The sequence below is a fragment of the Sparus aurata genome, chromosome 23 (assembly GCF_900880675.1).
Source record: "Sparus aurata chromosome 23, fSpaAur1.1, whole genome shotgun sequence".
In the NCBI taxonomy this organism is placed as follows: Eukaryota; Metazoa; Chordata; class Actinopteri; order Spariformes; family Sparidae; genus Sparus; species Sparus aurata.
The window spans coordinates 9,275,302-9,301,340 of record NC_044209.1 but is presented as its reverse complement, the minus strand read 5'-3'; the positions used below and the strand labels follow the sequence as shown (position 1 = coordinate 9,301,340).

Sequence of the window (26,039 nt, the reverse complement as noted above, 5' to 3'; positions counted from 1 at the left end):
TGTGATCGGATCACTCAGGACAGATGATGGGTCAAAAGGAGATATTTATTTTAAGAGACCAAAGGTTTAGGCTCAGATCCTCTGTGTACCTTTATGTAAAACAGAAAAAAGAAAAAGTGATTTGACCTTTAAAGCTGAGTTGGTGCTTATGTAAAAAATGTGGTGCAAATTTGCAAAGTGTTCTCAATAACACGAACCACTCAGTTCTATTTATTCTGTTCAAATAGGAATGATTCATCTTCTTGCGTGACATTTTGGGAGATGTGGCGCATAACTAATTGGCAAAGAAGCAAGATATGCTTTGGTTTGGGTTCAGTCATTGCAGCGTGGAGAGTAGACACTAGAGGGCAGCATAATGAAAGTGAGGAGCATCAGACAGCTCTTTTAATGCAAAAACCTTTAAATGCTAAACTTTAAGTAAAAAGAAAGACCATTTTTTTCTGATGTTTCCCGTCTATTTATTTCTCTGAATCAAAAGAAAGGCACACGTTTCTAAAAATATAATAATAATGCATTTATTTTAAGTCTATAACAGAGTGTCCACATGTACATTTTTGAGTATAAATATAAAAATGCATAGAAAGCACGATATGACGATGTGATTTGTGGTGTTCGGTGAAACATGTTCATTTTCATGTACAGACTGTTGTGTGTATCTATGCGCGGTGTGTCTACAGGAGGTCCTGCTCCACCCACACCGTCTTCTTCTGCTCCTCCAGGATTCGGTCTTTGATGACCCTGATGAGGTCGTCCGTCCCTGCCCAGGCCTCGGGCTCCAGGCTGGCGTAGAGGCAGGGAATGCCCTCCAGCTCCTTCTCTTTCGCCCGACACGACCTCACAAACTCATCCTCCGACTCCACGCGCAGAGGCAGCTTCCTGTGTGGACAGGAAACAGGAAGGAAGCAGTGCTGCGGCGGTGAGTGTGGTATTGTTTGGAACCCAGTGTCTATGGTGAGATCCTGTAGACTCTTTGCAACAGTGGTTTGTGTGCTTTGTTGTCGACTCTCAGAGAGATGACACTGATGATACACTGACAATTTGTCTATTTAAAGGCACAGCCAACTAAAAAACCTGTCAAGAATCAGGTTTTGTTGACCTTCATCCAACAATAATTGTGCTCGAACACAGAAAAAACTGAAGAATGTATCGACACTGACATCATTATATTTGAGTAAGGTGCCAAATTCTCACCATTGTAGACAGGAAAAAGCTCTTGTTCCGTTTCTCTTATCACTTATTCAAGTTCACAACTATTGTGTCAATGCTGCTGAATTTCATTGTGCGGTAAACCTCAAATATATGAACGCTCAGAGAGTCCAACAGCGGCCTCGTCTTTTAGCTATCTATCATCTCTTCTCCTGTTTTCAAATTAAAAATGTAATGCAAGGATTGACGTGTATTTGGAAAAAAAAGTCTTGTGGTTTGCAGCTGTGTGGGGAAGAGGCAGTGGGTAAACGCGTGAGAGTGAGCGAGGTTGGTTCGTCGGCGCCTACCGTAACTTCTTGACATTTCTCTCGCAGATCTTGACGTAGATGATGATCGGGTAGATTTCTCTCCGCAGAAGGTCTTTGACACAGCTCAGCTCAGCCTCCAGCAGGCAGTGTTTGCCCTGGTGACGGGGTGGAAAAAATGCAAACAATTTTAGACCTTTACCGTGAAATGCGGACACGTGCGTTCATGATTGAACACACAGATAAGTCCACAACACGTCACATAGCACAATTAAACTTTTCCAGCGGGCATTTTTACCCGCTTGATCAGATCTTAGAGAAAATGATGGTTCTTTTTCAATTCATACAAACAAAAGGGATAAAGTTAAGTCAGAATGTCACAACTTTATTGCTCCTCTGCTGACGATGAACAATAATGAATTCAAGCATGTAATGAAAATTAAAAAGGAACATAAAAAAAAATGGTTAAATAATTTGTGAAACAGAGTGGCATAAAGTTTAATGAGTAGATTGATGCCACTCATATGTCTGTACAGTCAATATGAAGCCATAGCCAGCAGCGAGTTAGCATAGCTTAGCACAAAGACTGGAAGCAGAGGGAAACATTTAGCCTGGCTCTGTGAAATTGTAACAAAACCTCCAACCGGCACCTACATCCAGACAAAGCCAGCCTAGCAGTTTCCCATTGTTCCCAGTCTTCACACTAAGGTAAGCTAACGGGCTGCGCGCCACATATTTAGCATACAGACGTGTACCCGAGTGGTACTTCAAGCTACTGCAGACAGTTAAATTAGTAATTTTGAATCAACTCTAATGTCTGTACGATAAAATGTAGCCAGAGCCAGCAGCTAGTTAGCATAGCTTAGCACAGAGACTGGAAACGGGGGGGAATAGCATCTCTAGAGCTCAGTGATTGCAGATGAAAGCGAGGCTAGCAGTTTCCCCTATTATCTAATCTTTATGCTTGCATTATATTAAGCATACAGACGTGTGAACTTGTGGTATTTCAGACTATTCTTTGAAGTGAAAATACTGAAAAATATGTGGGGCAAACACATATCAATGCAGGTGCATATACACACACACACACACTCACACACCGGCATACCTTAGCAGCGACCGCCTCTATATTTTCTCTCGTGATGCATTCAAACGTGGCGTGTTTCTCTTTGTAGTGAATGAAAGGCTCCACATTCTGTTTCAGATGAAACTCGTCTTTGGACAGAGTGTCTAAAAAAAACCAATAATAGTATAAATATAAAGACAAAACTAAATACATGCCTGAAATGCTGGGAAACGGGGGAGACAGAAATATAGTGCAATTGATTCACAAGGAAGAGAAACTTCTGAGGTTTTTTTTTGCCCTGGGGAATCTCCACGTAACAAAGATATCACACAGTTTCTCATCATGCCAGATGTTCGACTCTGCACCCCAGCAGCCTGTCCGACCCCCCTGCCATGGGAGCGCAGTGTTAATTCTCTGTGGGTTTCACAGTGCTAGCAGCTTTTTCACAGCGGAATAAGCTGTAATATCTAAAATATCCCTGAATGGAGGTTTAAGCTCCTCTGTGTCATCATCATCATCATCATCATCATCATCATCATCATCATCGTCGTCGTCATCATCCTGCTACATCCCTCTAATTATCAACTAGGCCATCTTGCATCCTGCCTCCGCCATCTCTCTGGTTACACTCCTTAACATTAACACTACAGTGCAGTACAATACCTGACCTGAATCCCAATGTAGCTTCTCTCTCCTTCACCCCCATTAACTGCTTGTCCACACAATCTCTTCCATCTCTGATTCACAAAAGGACGAACGCACATGCAAACGAGATGGAAACACGTTTCGCACTGAGATTCACTTCGTACGCTGACCTGGTTTGCAGATATTAAAGTCCATGGCTCCCCCCATGTTGAGTATTTTCTGGATGATGGTCTTGGCGAGAGCAGTGGGAGTGAACAGGACTGGTCTTCTCCTCTGGGTTCGCTGGGGGGTGACGGGACTGTAGGGAATCAGGTTCAAACTCCTGCTCAGCTCACTGTCTGGGTCAGCAGCGTCTGTTTACACACACGTACAAAAAGAGGCACACACAATGATACATCCGGAGCCTGAGAGACAAGAGAGCCTGAAGGTCCACGAGGAAAGTTATTGACCGGATTGACCAAAATGTTAAGCTTCAGCTAACCTGCCCTTTGAATTAGCTAATCCTTAAACCACCATAAAACCATACATATATATAGAATCAGACTGAATATGTACACAAGTCGTTCACATTTCATAAAAAAATGTAATCATTTTTTTTAGGAATAAAATGTTATATAAATCAGGCTACAAATTATATACGAGCAAACGCCTCTGTTTGTTGTGGTTAAGTGCTACTGAAGAGAATCTTTCTTGCTCAGAGAAAAAAACTGGTTTGAGAAAATGACCTTTCAAGATGTGTATTATAAAATACTATTCATTTTCACACTGAAATGGTGAATAGAATAGCTCCTGCATTGATTAGAATACAAATCTTAACTAATGAACATCACTTTCTCAGTCGACTACTTTTATAAAGACAATTATCTTTTTTGTATTAGTAATGTTCTGATATGTTTGTTGTTTAAATATGCAAATTTCATTAATCGATTAAATATGCCATCGTTTGCATACACTTCAATGTGTGTTTCATCTGAAGTAAGACATTTTGTGATGGCCACAAAATAGATCTCTCTCATTTTTCACTCATGTCTCGTTGGGTCTATTTTTGCACATTCCGTTAATGAAAACTGTGACCCTCTTTGAACCTTTTCAATTCCTCTTTAACTGCTTCATTTTCATTCAGACTTTAACTTAAATAAGACTTTAAACAAGTCTCCACCTCTTGTGCTTTATCATATTAATTCGGCTGTTTAAAACCTTTTAGTTTTTTTTCTATAATTGCAGCTGAAGTTGTTTGTTTTTTTCAACTATCTCGGATTTTTGCATCTATGTGTATTGAACAAAGTCTTGAAACCCAGAGGGGGGTGACATCACCAGGCTTCAACTGTATCACGCACTCACACTGTAAAGGAGACCAATTACGCTTTTTGTTATATCTTCGTGTGCATGTAAACGATTTTTAAAGTCGAAAAGCTCCTCTCTCCCACAGAAATCACTGCTCCTGCAACGCCTCGTGAGTAGTCCTGCCTTTAATTATGGGACTTTGTGACATCACACAATGTCACCATATCCCTATTTGTGTTATTTATACCTAATAGCTAGTTTGGCATATAAGAATTGTTTTAGCACAGCTGCTCTGAAGTTGACCAATCAGAGCAGAAGGGGTATTTGGGAGGCAGGGGCACCTTAAAGGGACAGTAGCGTTTCAAACAGAGGGATGGGGGGGGGGGCGGGCACAATATGTGTCCTTTAAATGACACTTCACATGATGTCACTTGTCACTTTGGTAATTGAACTGCTCTTATTTCTTGATCTGACAATTCACCTGCTCATAGTCCCCACACTTCAACACTTCCAATTCAGCTGAGGTTTCCACTATTTTTACCACTCACACATCAATTGAAAAGTCAACTGCTTCCACCGCTCACATCGACTGACATTTCAGCAACTATTTCAGCACTTTCACTTCACCTTTTTGAGTGCTTGCACGTCAATTCAAACTTCCAACTTCACAAACTGCGCACTGCACTTAAAGTGAAACTTTCAGCATTTGCATTGCGAACTGCTAATTCATCTGGTTTCACGTGTGAATTTTCAGCAGCATGTCACCGTGCAAGTTTTTTCACGTATTTTTGCCTTTTATAGAAGTTTCTCTGGTTGCTCGCGTGGTGTCACTTTGTCCTCACCTTCAGGTCGCAGCGCCTCGAGGCCTTGTCTGGGTAGTGTTGCTGCTGAGTTGATGATCCTCACGCGCTCGCTGCTGTTCATCCGCTTGTACTTGATATCCACCCTGCTGACAAACTAGCACAAAAGAGTATAATTGGAGGCTTTACTGCTTTGTTCACTAATGCTGCACATTCATTTTAGGGAAACAGCTGCCTGCCAGCTGGGAGATTACTTTCATGTTATCAATAATCCAAACCGGGGAAACGTTTTGACTCAATACTTCTCCATCATTTATCACTATGACTGCTCACTACCAGGTCATGTTAGCCAATGTGAGCTGCTGAGTGCACTTGTTACTGATTACGTTGGAGAGTTGTGTGTTGTGTTTTTGTTTAAAATATGCAAAGTATACCTGAGTTAAGCTTTTTGAATATTGTTTTTGCTGTTGTAAGATAGCTTCAACTTTGTGCTTACAAAATGTTTCATCTGGAATTAGAGCTGTCTTTGATAGATTATTAGGTCCACTGCAGGTTCAAAAGAAATGACAGAACCAGGGGAGGGTGTTGACCTCGATCCAAACTCCAAAAAGCCCCAAATCTTTGAGAAGAATTTATAATCTCAGAGAAGACAGATGGACTCTATGGTAGATAGAAGTGCCCGTCCAGTGGATATGGTGAAGAGTCCTCTCTGTGGTGCCCTTTTAATCATTTTCGCCCCTTGTCATTTAAATATCCGGCACTGCGAGAGACTTTTGAATTTTTTTCTTGTAAATCTATACAAATTGTCCCCTAAATTTACCCCTTCAGTCTCAGAGAAAACAATGTAAATTTACAGATTTGATCTCAGGAAGTCTTCCCCTGACTGTTACTCCCCTCCATCCATCATTTTTATTACCTTCAATGGCCCTTTAATGTCTTTAAAGCTATTTGATGCAAGTCATTGATGGTAAAGTGCACATAATTTAGGCGAAGTGTTCCCTTATGATGATGCTTCAGTGTGTTCGGTGCGGGACATCTCAGCTTGGTTTGTGCCTCGTTACCTGTATTATCTGAGTGAGGAAGATGCTGGCTCTCGACAGGCGTGGGCTGGCTTTTGGGTCAGGAGAGGCGCTCGCTTCCTCCGGCATTAAATACTAAGCAGGGGCATAAACACAACTTAGACACGCAGTTACACAACAACCAATGCACCATGTTGACTTAAAACAATGGTAAATGTACGAAACAGTAACAAAAAGGGTACAGATGGGGATGTCCTGAACATTGTTTTATATGTACATACTTATCTTTTATTATCAAGCTGTCACTGAGTTACTGCTGTTGATTTTTAAAAAAACATTTTGATTTTCTTTTGTCCTGATACCACTGCACAGTGCGTACTTAACATTAAAATGAGCTACACTAAATAAAGATGATGTGTTTGATGGCAGAATTGCCCTGCAAGACATGAAGAAGAGAAACTGGCTCCCTTTGATGGCATCCTATATTCTTTTGCATACAGACTTTTTGTTTCGGTCGAATGGAATGTGTCGCAGTAACGCACTGCATGTATATAAAAGAGAGACAGAAACCAGCTCAGGAAGCTTCTTACCCGACTGTTGCGTTGACTTTCGTTCTCTTCTTTTCCCCCACGGCACACTAACTTCTGAATCTTTACCAAGAGCAGCTGTCGGGCCCTGCGTTCACACACACACACACACACACACACACACACATCAACACCAACAAGTCTTCATTAAATTGTCAAACTCAGGATTTTTACACAATTGCAAAAAACCCAATCATCATATCAGAGCCTGTTTTCATATCAAGCTGCTTCCTGTGCTTCTTGGTGACAGCAACCGGTCGTCGGACTCAGGTCTGACTCTGTGTGTGTGTGTGTGTGTGTGTGTGTGTGTGTGTGTTTGTGTGTGAGACGATATTGCTGCTGCGTCTTTGGAGATAAGTGAAACCTTGCAAAGCAGAATTAGACCCCTCAAGACGCCCGCTGAACTTTGCATGGTTGCTCAACTGTTACATCACTTTTCCACCATGCTCAGGATCCTGCAGCACTGATGCAGAACACATGCACGGTGCTCAGTTCCCTCCAGCATTTAAATGGTCTTTGACTCCGCGCTGACCCTGTAGCGTGTGCTTTAAATGTGCCGCGCTGTGTCAAAAACAAGGGGTTTGATCCAGCTCACGGTCTTAATGTCAGCGCCTCTATGTTTTTAAAGGACTCCTCCGTACCGTGAGTTGCTGGGCACGGTGCCACGGTCGGCCAGGTCGTTGCCGGTGTAGGGGTCGACGCGGGCGCACAGCCACTCGCAGCGGCCCTGGTGCCGGGTGTCCAGCACATGCACCACTTCATCGCAGCGCACACTCAGGGAGCAGCTGTCCGATTGGCTGGAGATATTGAGGTTGACCCGTATGTAGAAGGAGTCGCCAGAGGCCAGAGTGCCATCCGTCAGGTTCCTCTGAAGTCGACGGAAGGCTGGAGCCGAACACACACACACACACACACATATATAAATTTTTTACACACCTCTTTTTACCACGTCAACTGAACACAACAAGAGGATTGGAGTTCTGGCTTTTTACTCAGAATTCTGAGATTAATTGTGAAAAACAAAGTCAGAATTCAGATGTCGTTCTTTCACAGTGGCCCTGATCCACTTACAGATATTTACAAGTCAGATAAAAACAGCACTTACAGTCAAAGTTGGCTCGATAGTGCAGCTTGACTTGTCCGGAGCAGTGCTGCAGCATCCAATGGGCTTCTTCCTGTGTGCTGGTATCCAATGAAATGCTTTGGTTCTCCCCACGTATGCACCCCTCAAGCTGCTCAGCCAATCACAGCACAAGATAGATTGCAGAGATTAAAGAATGCATGTTTCATGTCTAATTTTGACACTTTTACAGATAAGTCCTGCGATTAAAGATTAAGGTCATGGGGTGAGCGAGCAAGAAATACAAATAGGTTCATCGTGTTTATAAAAGAGTTGTTGCCACACAGCCAGTGTGAGTTTAACCCTAGCTGTCAGCATGCTACATACCAACAGGAGGTGGTGGCCTTCGCGTAGCCCCACCTTCTCCGCCACCGAGCCCGACTGAATGGATGAGATGAAAATCCCGCTCTCGTTGCCTCCGACCAGACTGATGTCCTTCAGCAGGTTATCGCCCAGCAGCGTCAGCTCCTGCACCGGCTTCAGAGAAGAGCTGATCCTCGAGAAGGAGGAAAGAGAAGGACGGAAGGGCCTGCACACAGAAATACACGTGTTTTAAAGTGGAAGACATTTGTAAGCTTCACTCCAAAATGATTCTTGTGCATGTCTTGTAAATGTCTGTGCTGTACCTCTCCAGAGAGAGCTTCCTGAGGATATTGTTGACCTGCTCCAGGTCATAAGTGTCCATCCCTTCTGACTGATGGGACGAGGACGATGAGTGGACAGAAGGCGGACTGTGATGCACTTCGTCTTCTAAGGCGAGATGGAGAGATTCATAAAGAGACTGATTCAAAATGGTCGACATTGAGATAAATACAGCCAAAAAAAACAATTTGGGGGAATGTGTAAAACAAAAATTTACCAAACTCCATTTCCATGTTGTCACTGTCAAAGTCAGAGAGGCTAAAAGAGACCAAACATGAGAGTATTAAAGCCATTCACCACTGGAAATGAAACACAAACCAGCCAAGCATTGAACCCTGTACATTTAAATGACTAACTAATCATATTAATTAGGAGGTACGTATAATCACGGCGTTAGGCTGTGACTACCTGCGGGGGTGGAAGTCATGCTCCTTCTCCCTCTCTCTGCGGTACAGCGATGCTTGCTCCGGAGGCTCGGGGAGTGTGGACAGGATGCTATCGTTACGGTAACGCAGCTGGAGATGGGACAAGAGAAACAGGCCAACAGAACCAATTACAGACTCAGAAACTCCAATTTGTCACATCGCCTGTTTTAAAACAAATTAGTTCAAACCTCACCATGTTTGGCCTGTTAGATGGCTCCACTACAGTGTAAGGGGTGGGGGAGGGGGCCGGGGAGTAGGAGGAGGAGAGGAGAGGAGCCGAGGAGGGCGTGAAGATGGGGGACATCGGGAAGCTGGGCGAGGCCGGGAGGGAGTGGCTGTGCGAGTTCGGCATCTGGATTTCCAGACATTCTCCTCCGCCGACGGACAGTGCTGAAAGGTGGAGACAATCGCGGGTGAACTCGCTGAAGTCTCACTGTTCTACGTGAATGCGCAATATGTGAGCGTGTGATACCTGCAGGCTGGGGGGCCTCTGAGTTGACGTCTTTAGGCACACAGATCGGAGACTTCACTCCTTTCTAAGATATAAAACATAGACATTTTTAGTTTGCAGCATTTCCTTGACAACATATACTTTCTCCCTCTAGGGGGGTGAATAGAGGTGCTGCAGCAAGGGACAGTATGATAAAAAATAACATGTTTTGGACATTAAAGGACACCAACACGACCCAAAATAAAACTGTAAACCTGAATATGGGCCTGTTTTTGTGAACGACATTAAAGATCTGTCAATTTTTCTCATATTTAGTCTTGAGAATATCAACTATTTATCATATTTGTTAAAAGTAGATTCTAGATGACTGCAGTCGGATGCTTGTGGTTGATTAGGGTTCCTGCTTAGATTACCATAATGTCCAATAAGTGAATAAGTAAGTGTGAGTGGTGGGCAGCGGCTGACCCTTTCTTTGAGGTTGGGTCTGCGTTTGAGGCGTGGCTCGTCGGACAAGAACTTATCCTCCGGCGACTCATCGCTGGACCATTCTGCTTGGCCCTGGATGGGTTTAAAGCCCTCCCCCTGAGAGATGATGGTCGGAGGCAAGTCCCTCGGCAAACTCTGAACCTGCTCCAGAACAATGTCTTTAGACATCCGTCGCAGGCGAGACTCCAGGGTGACCAGCTTGGCCTCCTTGCGTACGATCTCGATGTGGAGCTCGTCGCTCTTCTCCTCCAGCTCTCTGATCTGCTTGCGGTATTTGTCTTTGTCGATGAGGCTCTGAGAGAACTGGTGCTGGGCTTCGTCTCTGGATCGAAAGGCCTGCAGCAGCGGGGTAACGGAGGTGAGCGTCAAAATGATGCCGACAAAAGAAAACAACCTTTCTATTCATAAATACAAACAAAACATGAGCAAACATGCAAAAGGTCACGATGCAGAGTGGCTGAAAACTGTGTGTGTGTGTGTGTGTGTGTGTGTGTGTGTGTGTGTGTGTTCGCTTCTCACCTGGTCCCTCTCCTTCTCCACCTCGTCTAGCTGGATGGTGATGGTGTCTATGCGGTTGCGATACATCTCACAGTCCTTCTGCAGCGTGGAGGACTTCAGCTCCAGCTCCTCCTTCTCCTCCAGGTACTGCACACACACACACACACACACACACACACACACACAGAACGACAGGTGTTATAGTTTATTAGAAAAAGGTAGATACAGGAAGAGAAACATGGAGGGAGAAAATGCTACATAAAGACAGAGGCCTGATGGGGGTTTCTTCACAGGGTGTGTTTCACAGATGGTCTCATGGGCATAAGACTCTCTGGTCATGGGGTGTGTGTGTGTGTGTTTTTTTTAACCATTCTGGTTCACATTCATACAGTCACCAACGTTCAAACGAGGATTCAAACCATCTACATTGCTCACAAGAGTGTTCATCTCCTACATATCTATAACATGCATGTGAATATGTAAATGTGTTTGTGGTGTGAGTTTGTCACCTTATCTCTCAGTTCCTCTGCCTGTCTGACTTCGTCCTGGAGGGTGTAGAGGCGGTTGACCAGATCCTGTCTGTCCTCTAACGCCTCCAGTCTGTCATGCTCCAAAATGTCAAGGATGGCTTTGTCTGACGCAGGTAGCGGGCCGGGCTGCGCGTTGAGAGACACACAAACTGCTTTATGGCAGAGAATCATCACCCGACTGTGCCAATCCCCTCAGATCTATGCAGCTCGTGGTTTTTGGTTAACTGTTTTGTTCCGTGCTCGCCCTTCTTATAAACTTCAGTCCAACTCTTAGGCAAATAAAACAAAAGAAAACCTGCTCTTATAAACCCACTGTTTTACTACCTGTCTGCTACCTAGCTAGCAGCTAGCTGGTGAACATAGTGTAGCCTTTAGCAGCTGAGAGGAAGACACCCCCCTCTTAGGATGTGGTGGAGACCAAAACAGAGCTAAATGAGAGTGAATATGTAGCGGCACAGGGATAAGTCCTTAACAACCGAAATAAAGTACCATTTTTGGACATCTAGTTCGTTCATGTCGATGTCAACGGGGTAAGCTGCCTGATATAGGGTCTTTGCTTAACACAAGCTTAAGTGATTTTTCTGATTTTGTTCTACAACATAATATATAATCATTACTATTATTATCATATTTGAATGTACAAGAATCATAAACTTGTGTTTGACAAACAGCTTTTTTTTGGCAGTTAACCAAAACGCAATGGAATAATCCTGTGGGCTTTTTGCCAAAGGAACCAGAGTGACTCTAACTTCCGGGTTAGCATACAAAAATACGTCGGCCCCATGGCTCTCTGTTGGACTTACATGTTGTTGGCAAGCCAGCAACACTACTCTAAGCTAATGTTAATGTTGCTATGTGTCTGCTGGATGTGTGAATAGGCAACCGTTAGCTAACACGTTAACCACATCCACATTCTAACAGTTTGTTGCCAAAAAGGAAACAAGTAATACCTGTTTAAGTTCTGAGAAGACTGTATCAGAGTTCCAGTTACATGTATATATACACATGTAAGAAAACCGTAGATTAGCAGTAGTAGTCATCCACTGCATCTGGATGTGGTGAATTAAAAAAAATACTCTGCACAATTTAATTTGTCAGTTTTGTTCCTGCGAACCAAATCTGTCTTCCATGGGACACTTTTGTGAGATCTCAGTTGCTGAAACATGTATAGAAAATTGACTTTCTTGTGGAGTACATCATCTCCCAGGTTGACCTAAACCAGAAAGTGTTCTGTAGCGGAGGGTGGCTTGTTAGAGGCTCACTTTCTACGCCCAAACCTTCAGTAGGCTGTGCAGTTGGATTACTCAACCTTGTTGGGAGCCAAAGTGAGGAATATTATCTGACTGTAAAACTTTGGGCCACGAACTACTGGACAGCGTCTTCGGGGTAGGTACGTACTTGTATGATGGACTGTAGCTCCTGTAGTTTGATCTTGAGCATTTCGTTCTCTCTTTCTAGCTCAAAGATCTGCTCTCTCTTTGGTCGGTTTTCGATGTCGTTCTTCAGCTTGAGACTCTGCCTCCTCTCCATTTTGCACTCTTCCTCCAGCTTGTTCAGCCTGTGCTTCAGCTGATCAATCTACACACACACACACACACACACACACACACAGAGGATACGGAAGGAAAAGTGAGATATGGACACATCAGAGAGTGAGCTGGTTACACCCCCTACATATTTTTGTGAGTTAAAATGCAATGCTAATGTGCGCCTTAATGCATTTTACAGGCCATCAGTACCTCTAGCTGCAGGTCCCGGCTCCTCATCACAGCCATGTTCTTCTCCTCGCTCAGCGTGGCGTACCTCATGGCCAGTTTGTAGTTTTCGTCCTTCACTCTCAGCAGCTCGTCGCTGTAGGTGTTTCTCTCTTCTCTCAGCTTATTGTACCCTGGAGAACCAACCGCAGTCATTAATACAGTCTAACAAAATCTTCCTTTAATTCCACTTTTTATTTCATTGTGCCGTTGTTATTGACAGTGTTTTACTCCACCCAGTGCATCCTCTGCCTTTCTTACGTTAGCATGCTCAACAAGTGCCACCACATTTAGCCGGTAAGCTCCTGTTAGCTAGAACAACAACAATGTTAAAGTAATTCTAAACCAGCCAACTACCTGTTGTAAATGTAACAGAGTACACACACAGTAACTAAACCTCTTTCCTTTGTAGCATTAGCTTAACACATGCCTAGCGTGCCAAGTGTTAGCAAACTCTTGGAACTTGGTTTGAGCCATCGCAGAAAAGACTCTCGACCTTTTTGTATTTATTACTTTCAGCTATTGTCTGGGATTTTTCAGATATGCACAAAAGCATTTATCATTAACAGTTTAATGAAATCATTACGGATATTGGGAAAAAGGAACAGAGCTGGGTAATAATGTGATATTCTGATATTGTGAGGATTTTACGAGGAATCATCTCGTCCAGGAAATTTGTGTCAAAATGCAATGCCGACTGCAGCCAGAGAGACATAAGTGGACCCACGCGGAACGGTACCTTAGATTTATTTTTAGCGTTTGTTCGAACTTGAATGTGTTTGGTGTACCAGCTGCTGGTTTCAACTACACAGGACATGATAATGAATACCACACTGTCCTAGTTTCATGATAGACGATATGATTGGCAACCTGGCCTTAATAAACCCAACTGTGGTGCACCGAGCAGGGTAAACCAAGCCTGTGTGGTAGGGTAACAGTTTCAGTACACGGTGGGGACTTTTGATTTGGAATAGATGTTGAATGGTTTGATGTACGGATCATCCTCAAGATCATATTGACATGGACAAAAAGACTGGCGCTAATATTAAACATTGTAAAAGAAGCGTCTGAAAGAAGGTGGAAATTACTAGTTTGACTGTCATAATTTGAGCCATTCACTGTAGGTATGTAGTTTACCTAAGTTTGCCGGCTCAGTTGGCAGGAGTTTCTACGCTTATAGCTGGCAAGTGGAGCCATTATGGGCTTGATGCACCACTGAGCAGCTTTCACAGGAATTAATGGTGCTCCACCTCCAGCACTGTATCAGGTTTTAATGTAATGTCTGTGGCAAGGGTTTGCAGTGTTAAGTAGTGCAACAAACTGGCAACCACTTGAGGGGGTGGACGATTCGGTCAACAGCAGCGTACTGTAAATACAATGAAAGTGGGGAAATGGGACGCTGCATTTAGTGGCTAAATATTATCAACAACACCTTTAAGTCTTCTTTTTTCAAAATAATGCAGCAGGGAAACACAGAGGGGGCCTTGCAGGTCCCGGTATGTTAAGCAACAACATGTATTTTTACTCTGTTGGAAGGCATGGAGCTCCTGATTGGCCAGCCGCAGCTTCTTCTGCTCGTCCTCCAGCGTGAGGTTCTTCCTGCTGAGCTCGACGTGCTGCAGGGTCTTGACTTTGGACTGCTGCTGCAGCTTCATCACTTCGTTCATCAGGAACTGGGTCAGACCCTCGTGACCCTCCTCCACTGCAGCGAGGAAACACATACAGATACACACACACGTGTTACATCCTGTGCGTCTACATCTGAACAGCGCAACAGGATTGCGCTGCGAGCTGATTCGTACGAATCTCAGATTCAAACATGAACATGCAGAATAAGATGTAAGAAAAGTGTTGCGTAGTCACTGATATGACTGCATATCTTTTACATGTAATTCTGTAATACAGTGTTACTTCTCAATTTTTTTAAAAAAAGTGTTCAAGATTACCTATTTTCATCCACTTTTTGGCACAAAGTTTGATGAAGACAAAACATGTGACTACATACAAAGGTTTCACCCTCACCCACGATGGTGGAGAAGCGTCGCGTGGGATCCCTCCCTGTGACCAGCTTGTACAGGTCGGGGTAGTAAAACTCCAGACTCTCCAGGAACGCCACGTACCCCCGCTCTCCTTTAGTGTGGAGGATGTCAAGTAGACGGCCTGACAAAGGAGAGATCAGCGTACTTACATTTCAGCACACAAAAGCACCTGCCTCCACTGCACACAATGCCGGGGTTAAGAGGAACAGCATTTTGTTGGAAGCAAATCATTCGTGGGCGTGACACACATTTCCCTCTACCTACTTGTGCGGTTTGCTTTGGACACCAGCAGCATGGAGTTGAGGATCTCATCCTCGTCCTGTTCGTCTAGGACTTTGCACTGGCGGAGGTAGGGCGTGAGCTTTGCCGGGGAGATGGTGCGACACAGTTCGTAACGTTTGCACTCCACCTTCTCCCACAGCGTCTCCACATCCTCAGAGGTCCCGTTCTCCATCTCTGGCGCCCTGAAACAGTGTCATTCTCAATTATATTTACAGCCAAATCAAAGAGATGCCCGCTGTGTCTGTCTATGATACCGAAATGTTGTCTGTGGTTGTTCTCCTGCGTAATATTCAAATGGTGAGTGTGCAAGATGGAACAACAACGCAATTTCCTAATGGTACTGAGGAAACACCAGCTGCCATCATGTTATCTACCTGTGGTTACTTGCCTGCACGACTGATCAAAAAAATTGGCCTTGAGAAACCATTTTACAGCTATCTGTTCTTTTTTAGCGGTTTTCCTGTTCCTGCTTCAAAGGAAAGTGACTCAAGCAATCACTGGCACACATTTAAAGACAGTGATTTTAAAACATGACGTTGATGGGTTTTTTTTAATTAATTAATTTTTTTTTTTGCATTCACCTTTGCCACAGTCAGTATTATAAGAAATGTGAGGAATTTTGGCATCTGACTATATTTTTTAGCTTTGCCACCTGCATAGATCTAAACATGTTTGTTTGTTGGATTGCCATTGTGACATTTGATTCACATGTCTATGACGCGTTCTATTTCTGCTCATCCCCTGAAAGCAACATGATGACGTTTTATCCGTCATCCCTTTTACCCCCTTTTTTATTCATTAAAAGGAGGTAGAAATGTTTCGGGGAGATATCAGAAAAGTTCTTTTGTGGGGAAGTGCTGGTATCACACCGTGGGGAAAAGAAGAAAAGTGAACCATCGGGTGCTGTAGCTACATGACGCTCTACAGACAGAGCAGCGTTAGTGGTATTCAAGAGTAGTGCTGCTGCGCCTGAGCAGCTAACTAGCGATCTAGCTTTTGTTTAACAAGCTAAAGTGCTAAGGATATGGTGCGTCTTCATGTTTTTAAGTAATAAAATTGCCAATGAGGTTGCACAATTTCTCAACTATCTCAGACCTTAAATACACACTCACTCTTCTCTCCAACAGAACGTTGACACGCACAAAAACCACTGAACCTCAAGAGAAAAAAAACCTAACACTTCTGATGAAAACAAGTGTGACATTTAAGCTGTCCTTTGCTACTAGCCAATTCTCTCTCTTTCTCATGTTATACCCTCAAATATGGCACCAAATATAGATATGTCTTGAGATATTGTATCAAAGTTAGAAATGTCAGTGTCACGCCATCACTACTGCGACATCGGCCGTAATGTCGGACATGGTAAACCTTATAACATCAAAATCTACCTTTTATTGGGAGTATGTCGCCCTGCCAGCACTCACATGGCAACACCGCTATGCGATGGCGGTGCTGCTCTGCAGAAGTCGAGCCTCACAGAACTGGAAGCACGACGGCAGACTGTTTTTTGATTTAAATGTTCTGTGGTGAAGCGGAGGCTAAAACTGTCGACGTAAATCTGCTCTGGACGTTTTCAGACCCATAACCCAAGCTTTAAAAAAAAAGAAAACCCAATGTTAAAACTGCTCCACTGTGTGCATAAATCCAAAAACTGAGTCACACGTGCAACGTGGCCTCATTCATCCCTAGATTTAAACCTTAACATCATTTCCACAGAAGAATGATAAAAGGTGCTGAGTATTAAAAAAGCTTGCGTCAGCAGGTTCGAAGAATCCCATTTGTATCTCACGCACCTGCGTCTATAAATCTCACACTTAAATTGATCACACCTCTCCTGCAATTTGCCGGCTCAAATGAGGGTTTAATCAATCTTTTCTGAAGAGGAGATCACAGCGGCGGTAGGCGAGATTGAAGCCAGATTGCACTTTGTTTATAAAACTCATGCAAAGTTTACCTCAGGCTCGCTTAATGCACATGCACAAACATGCTAAAAACGCTGTAAAATTACCCCTTTGGATGCCCCTAAGGTAGATAATACATGGAAAGTGCCCTTTAAAGTGCCCTGCCAGTTCACTACAACTGTATCACGACTTTCTGCAGGCTGGTGCCCAGTTCATTTTTTCACCACTGCCCTTTAAACAATCTGAATCCACTACTGCCACCACAACTTCCAAGCACTAGATCCCTTTACAGCAGGCGTCTGTGGATGGAGTGTGTATGAATGGAGAGAAAACACTTATCGACGACAGGCCGCGGTCACTATGAACTCAGTGGTCATGGCTGATGTGCTCCAGGTGGTTAACAAGTAACCACTATTAAAAACATACATGTTAATTATCTGCAAATCAGCCCAGTGAGGCTCAGTGGAGCACCAGAGGACGGAGCGAGGGCGGATCCCACACACTCTACACTTCTTCATCTGTTTCCCTTGTAAACACACAAACTTTAACCGACTGACGTCTTTCCATTTGCATCTCCTTTTGTTTCATCTTTTTCTACAGACATACTTCTTTCTTTATCTTCCTCTAACTCCCACTTGATTTCCTCTCGCTATCATTTCACTCTCTCTCTCTCTCTCTCTCTCTCTCACACACACACACACACACACACCATCCATGCACCTCTGGGATTTGCATGCTGTCTGGCTGGTGCGTGTTATCCGTACAATCCAGCTTTGTGACTTGCAGCCTACAGTTAGGCAAATTCAAGCAGCCGCTACTCATGTCAACACACACATTTGCATACTACTGTTACCTGGAACAAATTGGGCTTGTGCTTTAATACACCGACACACACACACACACACACACACACTGTGGTTTAATTGTAGGCAAAGGATGTATCTGTGGATGATTTCTATCTTTTAATTCAGCTCCTGGCGGCGATTATCTGCGTGTTATCCTGTGAGCTTTTTTCAAATATTTAGACACTCGGCGTACAAAATCAATGATAAGCTTCTTTTCAAATGCAGGCCGGGGCTCACAGGAACACTTGAAGCTATCATTTGTGTCTGCAGTGTGTGTTTGTATACTGACACATTAGCAGCAGATGATGAAACCACAAGAGTTCTCACCAACACACACCCATGCACTCATGCAGAAGTACACAGTGCATGCACACACACACACACACACACACACTCAGACACACACACAGACCCCCTTGAGTAACCACATGCATGTTTCCTCTTCTCTCTTCTCTTATTTTGGAGTTCATTACCGAGAAAACTCATCCTTGCTTCCTCCTTTTCAAACCAGATGTGAGTAGTCGCTCTCTTCCTGTATTCTCTTTTAGTCTTCTCAGGCGGCCATGTTTGTTTATAGTAATGTGGTCAGGGGACTTGATTGGGTTTTTTAGAGCAGCGTATGTGTGTGTGTGTGTGTGTGTGTGCGCGTGGCGTCGTTCACACCTAACCTTGCGCTTTCCATTATACAAGATGTAAAAGAAGCATAGACGCGAAAACAACTACCGTATATAAATACTCGACAAGTTTTATGTGCCTGGCCTAAAGTCACAGTTGTCCTCAGGGGGCAGCACAGGACAGCTTCTCCCCACATAAACCTCTGTTACAGTCGAGAAAAACTCCCTCAAAAAACCCTTCAAACAGGGAAAGAAATGCAAGAAACCTCAGGCAGAAGCATGCAGCAGATGTCGTGTGAACAGAAGAGACCAGCAGAGTCACATTACGCCTTCACGTCTCCTACACATCTCAAACGTACAAATATTAAAGCTGCTGCAAGCTGTTAGCCGTCAGCTGACTAACGGTGATCAGCGGACACGGCAGCAGGGAGGGGGATCCCGCTCAGGAGCAGACGGGACCGCCTCTTTACGGAGCTGTCTGTCCTGATTGGATGAAACAGGCAGGGATATCAGAGAATGTGTCTTTCCATGAGCAGGAGGTGGAGAGACATGGGTTACTGACCCGACAGCAGCCCCCTTTCACACAGAGAAGTCCGCCAATGGTGATTGTCACAGAGCGAGGCATCTCCGCCTTAAAGACGAAGCGCTGCGTAATTCACACACTGCAACTCCTAAAGAGGCATGAGAGTACACGTCATGATGCTGTGTTTCCCCGGTGCCCCCCCCTATCAATCTAAACCAGTATATAATCATATGGATGCTTTTATAATGTGTCATGATTGAGATCCTGACCCACCAAACATCCTGGAAAGTGGCAAAGTTACGTTTTTCGCTCTAAATTATATAATTACATAATCGCCATCAGTAAACTGGACCCTGTCTGACTCTGTCACCCGTGAGGACGGAGGCAGTTTTCCGGGGGAAAGTTCTCTGAAGTCTCGGTCTGGAGGACAACAAACAGTGAGTTAAAGTTTTTTGCCGGTGACAGACGCTGTTTTTCGGACAGAAATGTGACGAAGAGTTCATCGGGCGGGCGGGAGGACAGACAGGAGGACGGACGCTTCTCCACGTACAGCTGTGGTATTTTTTTTCCTCATATAAGTCGCCAAAGACAGTTGCAGTTACTACGTTACTTTTGTTTGGTCCTGTAACGTTGCTTTGTTTGAAATATCTCTTTATTAAGATTAACTGTGTAGTTAACAGACCGTCCGATCGACACGCCCTCGATTTGCGCATCTGGCTTATCCGTTCACACTGGTTCGGTTCGCCAATAATACGGCCCTGATACTATCTCTAGAGGCGGATCAGCGCCGGAGCGAAATTTCACCCCTCGCCGCCTCTGAGAGATTCACACAGAGGAGGAGGCTGAGAATTGGCGCAGGATCCCCGCATCCAAACAGCAGTGTGAGTGGGGCTAGTGAATACTGTCATTTGACACCTGGATGCATCACTCAAGGCAGCTTTAAGGGTTGTCGGCTGCCATTTTGTCAACAAAAGAGCTGCAGAAGACCACATCCAACATCATTCAAACAAACTCAGTGGCACGAGTCATGCAAGAAGTGCAGATTATGATTATGATTAAAATGCCTCAGAGTCAAAATCAAACTGCTGCAAGAACTTCACTGACAGTTCATTTGCAATGTACGCGAAGGCATTAACACGCACTTACTTTGTCTCGGAATGTCTCGTATTACGTTATGAACGTTATGCGCAACGAATTAGAGGATAAATTCGACCCAAATTTTAAAATTCAGTCATTATCCACTCGACCCCCATGCCTGTAGAAAAGTCCGGATCAAGTTTCACAGACTGCAAAACATTTCTGGAGCTTCACAGCAAAACAGTGTTGTAGCATTCTACTCAACAACTGAAGCAGACGAGGGGGAAGGAGAACTCAAAGAGCCCAAAGAAGAAGAGGAGTCATTTTATGGTTATTTTTCTCCCATCAACATCAATTATTCAGAAGAAGAAGAAGAAGAAGAAGAAGAAGAAGAAGAAGAAGAGGAGAACGCTGCAGCTCTTGTTCCCTTTGAAGCTCCACAATTGTTTTGCAGACTGCAAAGCTTCATCTGACTTTCCAGCCGTCACGAGGGCGAGCAGACAACGACTGAAGTTACATTTTTGGGTGAACAGTTCCTTAAAAAATATAACATGTACCAGTCTGCATTGAAATATAAACAAAAATGGCAAGATTTTTGTTGAGTTATGTGCCTCAGTTAACAGGACGTTTCATTCTGTCGCCTGCCGCTTTAACTTCAAGAAGGGAAGTCTGTAAACATGACTAGATATGACAAGAATTAATTCTTAAGACATAACATTGTCAGTGAGTCACATCAGATTTTCATCAGCAGTGGTGGTGAAAGACAACAACTCCCATGATCCCACGCTACTTACATCTTGATGTTTGTTTAATTAAAGCCAAACTCTCGCCAAAATGCAACCTAGGCTTACCTTCGTGTAAAAGCATAATTTACGACAAAAGAGGCACTTTTAAGATTTACCGTATTTTCGTTTTCAGGTCAAGCGCTTCTTCAATGGAGTGCTGGGGCACTCTTACGCTAGCATCAAAACTGCTATTTTCAAAATGAAGAAGGCTCGACACAACATGAAACTTTGCTCGTAGTATCACCAGGGTCTCTACACATGAACATTGAGAACGTAGTTTGTGTACACAGAGTTTACTAAAAAGAAGGTTTTTGGACAACTCACGTCAGCAGATGTTTGTCGATTTCTGAATGCAACGTAACATGGACGAGAGTTAAGGTGGACCGCTCCTAAAGCTTAGTTCCATATAAATGCACGGATAATTTGTTGTTTTGTCGTTAGCGAAAAACAATATTGACCTTGAAGTTGAAAAAAGGAGCCTCGTGTAAGACACATTACTAAAATAAAAAGCCGGAAAAGTCACGTGAGATAACACGTGTATAGTTGTTGCTGGAAGACAGTAGCGGTCCACCTTAACTCTCCTCTATGTTCCGTCACATTCAGAGAATGATACTTCTCGGCTGCCATGACGACTGGTAGCAAACAAGCTACTGCTAACGTGAGCTGTTCAAAAACTTTCTTTTTAGTAAACTCTGTGTACGTAAACAATGTTCTCAATGCTCGTGTTCATGTGTAGACACCCTAGTGATACTACGAGCAAAGTTTCATGTTGTGTCGAGCCTTCTTAGTGTTTTAAAAATTGCGATTTTGATGCCTTCATAAGAGTGCCCGTAGCACTCCATTGAAAATGAGCTTGCCCGAAAACGAGAATACGGTAAATCTCAAAAGTGCCTCTTTCATCGTAATTATGTTTTTACAAGAAGGTTTGACTCATATACAACCGCAAAGAAAAAGCCTACGTTGGATTTTGGTGAGAGTTTTTCTTTAAGTTAGATCCCCAGAGGCAGAAATGACAGACTGAACTTAAAGCTTCACGTTTTTTTTTCCTGCCAGATTTTTACTGTTACAGTAACTGAGCGTCCTTCACAAAAGGAGAAGTTAAGGTAGATTTTAAATGAAAATAGATTCCCACTCAGTTTTCATTATGCTGATATTGATTTAAATGACTTTTTGTCCGGGCCGTCGGATGTGTTCGTTCAAACCAAACCGGCTTTGTGTTTTTCCCTGTTTATGTGGTGATTGCGTCAATTTGACACAGAATGAGACAGTCAAATTCAGTAATTATCAGTAATTTCCTCTTCATTTTCTTAGAAATGTCAAACGCAGAGCTACACCGTGACCCAGATTTATGACGCGTCAACCAACCACAACAGCTATATTGTGAAGCGTGAATTTCTAATCGGGGAGTTCGTCGCAGCGTGAATCTAATCTGCCAGGAGTAAATGTACTACTGACCCATATACTATAAGTTTCAAGGTTCATTTATTTATCAGACGAAGGGTCGGATGATAAAAACACCAGTTGCTTTTTTGACCTTTGTGCTACTCACTGAACAAGTGGATGAGTCAACAATAAGAAGTAAATATATGATGTATATGATGTCTATTTTTATGCCGTGCTGAGAATGAACTGAGGCCTCTCACGGCCTGAGGGGAGTACGTCATAATAAATAACAAGGACGATGAAAATATATTTTTTCGCCATTAACTAACAGATTGTTGATTATTATGAATACCTTGCCGCAAAAAAATTAACTTCATATACCAGGAAGAGATGAACGATCTTGCACAGAGAACAGACTGTTTGATGTCAACAGAACCGGTGGGCTGAATTTAGCACAGTTAAAGAGAGCGTATACAAACACACACACACACACACACACACACACTCACACTGAGGCTATATTGTGACACACAATATTTATCCCTTCCTCAAAAGCGCTTCATAAATGCCAAGTCTGGGTCATTTTGAGCCTCAATCAACAATGTGGATCTAATGACTCAGAGTGAATCTTTACTGTTATGTAAATCCAGGAAAAGACAACACTTCTGACACCCAAAATCTAAGACGATACATGGTAAAGTCTATCAGGAGCGATTCAAGGCTCAGTGTCTTGCTCAAGGATGCTTGGACATGCAGCCCGGGGAGCTGGGGATTGAACCCGTGACCTTCTGAGCAGCCGCCCCCGAAATTTATAGTGTCATATTACGGTAACGATATATATAGTGTGTTTGTTCCAACCGACACACCACATCCTCTGTCTGCATCAGAGGGGCTGAGGAGTGTGTGTTGTTACACATACACACTCATTATTGAGATGAAATAAAAGTCATCTGATTGATACTTCTCTTCCCTATTTGAGTACATTTGGTATTGAGGTAATACAAAAGAGTAATCATCTTACATTACTATAATCATTATTAATCACTGGGATACATTATGTTACTGACTACAATTTACAACAGCTAATAAGTGAGTGTATCCGAACATGTTTTTAAAGTAACCCTCCCTTAAGTGTCTTGCAAAAAATGCAAGAAATGCAAATAATTGTTGAGCTCTCATTACCACATTTTGATGATTATTATTATCATATATGATGACAATGATGATACAATGATAGAGCCCGACTGATATCACAGATATGTCAGTATTGGTATATCTGATATGCGGCAATTTTAAAACATTCTTTTTTTTTTTTTAGAGATTCTAATGCAGAATATGCAGGATCATTTGTAATGATAAAATTGCAGTGAATTTGATGTTATTGTCACCACTGTTATGACATTTGAGGGATTACAGCCAAAGATGTGTATATATTGTCTGAAATGTCGATATTAGACAGGTTTTTTTCTCCCCATCGGTAGTATCTGTAAGTAAGTGAGTTAAGTTTATGGTGCAATTTAATATCAGTGTACAAAATCTGAAGAGAACCCATTGCCTCCCATCGTACTGTATAATACAGTTTGTATTATAGACCCTGGGATAGTGAGACAAGTTTCAACGATTCTATCAGGGCTGGGTCCGGGCTCCCTGTCGGCGCGCTGGCCGGGGATTGGCTGGCCAGCCAGCTGATAGGCAGATATTATTGGTTCAGGTGTACAAACCATCATAAAGGCTCTATTGTCCGGCAGAATAGCTGAAGCTTATAGGAATTTGATATGTGGACCCTGTCTGTGGAGAAAGCGGGGGAGTGAGACCTGGCTCCTCTGACGGCTGACGTGCACCTTGTGTGATCTGATTGAAACGGTCAGCTTAGTTTTAAAGGTGCAGTATGCAGTTTTTAATCAGAGGAGGAGGATCATCACTGACTGACTTTATTAACACAAAGTACAAACTACTTTACTTTACAACAAAGTAAATACAAACTCTCTCCATTTTCATGACTGAACAAACAGATAAGACAACACATTTAATACTGTCTTACTTTGTTTATATGTGGCGGACCCTGCCACCTCTATCACCTTGAACAGTGTTCTGAGGACCTTATTTTCCTCTGAGAACAGCTTGTTTACTCACTCATGGTAAAAACTGTTTGTATCATTACCTCATTAATATTGTTAATACTCAAATTCAAAAGAGTTTGAATTTCTTTCTCCAAAGCTACATAATATAACTGGCCCTTTGATTGCACAATGACAAACAGCTATTTTTAGTTTAGCTGCGATTAGTTTAGTTTCTAGAAGCTGCCTCGCCTAAAAGGGTAACTGAATTGTGTCTTCCTGTGTTAGTGAAGGTTGTGCATGACAATAAAAAAAAAGTTTCCTTTCTTAATCCTGACAGAACGACTCAGCACAAATAGAGGCATTTACTGCATCCTCTCCCTCCACAGGGGCCCTCTGTCTCCTGCACCTGCTCCTGGAATCCCAAACATCTTGATACAGCCGCGGTGATGACGGAAACTCAGCTATTGCGTTACCAAACTAATAACTGTCTCCGTTTGACGAGCCAAGAAGATGTCAGCGCACCCACCTGCAGCCGTCAGGTGGACAGTGTGTGCCGGAGGAGCCCGCAGCTCCTCCCGGACACTCGGCGGGTGTCGGGTAGTGACAGCGCGCCGTGCGTTCGCTGCTCGCTCGACAGAGGTGACACATATTGTGACGGGCTGCGGGTTCTCGCCTTTTTTTTTCCATTCAAACTGACGCACGTTTTAAAAACCTGATCGACAAGTTTTTCTCACATAGTTCCTCTTTCTGCCTTTTTCTGCAGTTAAAAGGCGCGGATGAAGAAGGAAATTATGATTTTGACCTACCTGAGCTGCAGTGGAAGTTTAGTCCAGAGGGTGCAGGGCAGAGTGAACCCGCCTGTTTGTGCTCTGGGTTGGTGTTTTCTTTTTTTTTTTCTTTCCTTTTTCTTTTTTTCTTTTCTTTTTTTTTTTTTTTAATCACGAAACCGGTTGCTTCGCCAGCAGTCCCAGCGGCTCAGGTTGTCTCCATTTATCCGCCAGAGAGAGGACTTTTACAGGAGCCGAGGAGAGCATGGGAGCTGTCTGAGATAGAGAGACACTGAGAGAGTGAGAGAGACAAGGGGAGGGAGGCAGAGAGAGAGAGAGAGAGAGAGAGAGAGAGTGAGAGAGAGAGGCAGATAGAGAGAGAGGGGGGAGAGAGAGAGAGGCAAAGAGAGGGAGAGAGAGGCAGATAGAGAGAGAGAGAGAAAGTGAGAGAGGCAGACTGAGAGAGAGAGAGAGCAGAGGCGGTGTGAGCTCAGAGGGAAATAACAAGTTGACTGACTGCAGAGAGGAGAGGAAGACCCAGGCCAGCAGCCTGTGTGACCTCCGTCACCATCACAGATGCTCTGTAGACACGCACAGGACATTACAGCGCGCCCGGCGACTTATTTTAGCTTCAGGGGTGGTCAGGAAAAGTCCCGTAGATGCTTTTTATATCCCATCACACCTCACCAGCTATCAACAGGTGCATCTTCTGTCCCATCATGGAAAAACTGAAGTACAGTTGTACAACTTATTTATCACTCCACGGGGCAACATTTCAACGAGAAATATTCATTTTTTCCCCTTTATAGAGGTGTTTATTGCTAAAGAGTTCCCATACACAGACCATAGGATCTTATAAACATGATGCAGGGCAGTGCTAAAGCTGATGTTGTAAAATGTACCCGAAAGTAACAATCAAGTCAAGTAAAGATGTTGTGTTCATGTGTTAGTTTGGTAAAAGTAAGAACTGACAGTAGAAGTACCTCAAAACTGCACTGAAGCACA

General features: G+C 43.5%; 1 protein-coding gene and 1 long non-coding RNA gene across 3 annotated transcripts; one reads left to right on the top strand and one right to left on the bottom strand.

Annotated features, from left to right (window-relative positions):
• Nucleotides 1-433: 433 nt before the first annotated feature.
• card11 (caspase recruitment domain family, member 11) lies at nt 434-25,329 on the bottom strand. 2 transcript variants are annotated; one of them, XM_030408873.1, is made up of 24 exons: nt 25,074-25,329; nt 15,062-15,261; nt 14,781-14,918; nt 14,284-14,460; nt 12,744-12,892; nt 12,403-12,582; nt 10,984-11,130; nt 10,496-10,621; nt 9,956-10,312; nt 9,512-9,575; nt 9,233-9,429; nt 9,023-9,129; nt 8,832-8,872; nt 8,599-8,722; nt 8,300-8,501; nt 7,958-8,084; nt 7,494-7,737; nt 6,856-6,940; nt 6,308-6,400; nt 5,289-5,403; nt 3,333-3,515; nt 2,560-2,681; nt 1,494-1,609; nt 434-876 (listed from the first exon to the last, which is right to left on the bottom strand). In XM_030408873.1, the coding sequence occupies exons 2-24, from the start codon at nt 15,249-15,251 to the stop codon at nt 672-674; spliced, it is 3,489 nt and encodes a 1,162-aa protein (XP_030264733.1). In that variant the 5' UTR covers nt 15,252-15,261; nt 25,074-25,329; the 3' UTR covers nt 434-671. The 2 variants fall into 2 exon arrangements, with proteins under 2 accessions (XP_030264733.1, XP_030264734.1); XM_030408874.1 differs by lacking the exon at nt 25,074-25,329 and adding an exon at nt 21,149-21,171.
• LOC115576325 (uncharacterized) lies at nt 18,240-25,134 on the top strand. Its single transcript, XR_003982823.1, has 3 exons — nt 18,240-18,338; nt 24,654-24,906; nt 25,031-25,134. It is a non-coding gene; the product is annotated as an uncharacterized LOC115576325 (long non-coding RNA).
• Nucleotides 25,330-26,039: the final 710 nt, after the last annotated feature.

What these genes read in the sequence shown, in the direction of transcription:
- card11 (XM_030408873.1), bottom strand. Translation starts at nt 15,251, where the DNA reads ATGGAGAACGGGACCTCTGAGGATGTGGAGACGCTGTGGGAGAAGGTG. An exon ending in AAAGTCAACGCAACAGTCGG is followed by an intron (nt 6,401 to 6,855) that starts GTAAGAAGCTTC and finishes GCCCCTGCTTAG; the next exon opens with TATTTAATGCCGGAGGAAGC. An exon ending in CTTTAATATCTGCAAACCAG is followed by an intron (nt 2,682 to 3,332) that starts GTCAGCGTACGA and finishes GGTTTTTTTTAG; the next exon opens with ACACTCTGTCCAAAGACGAG.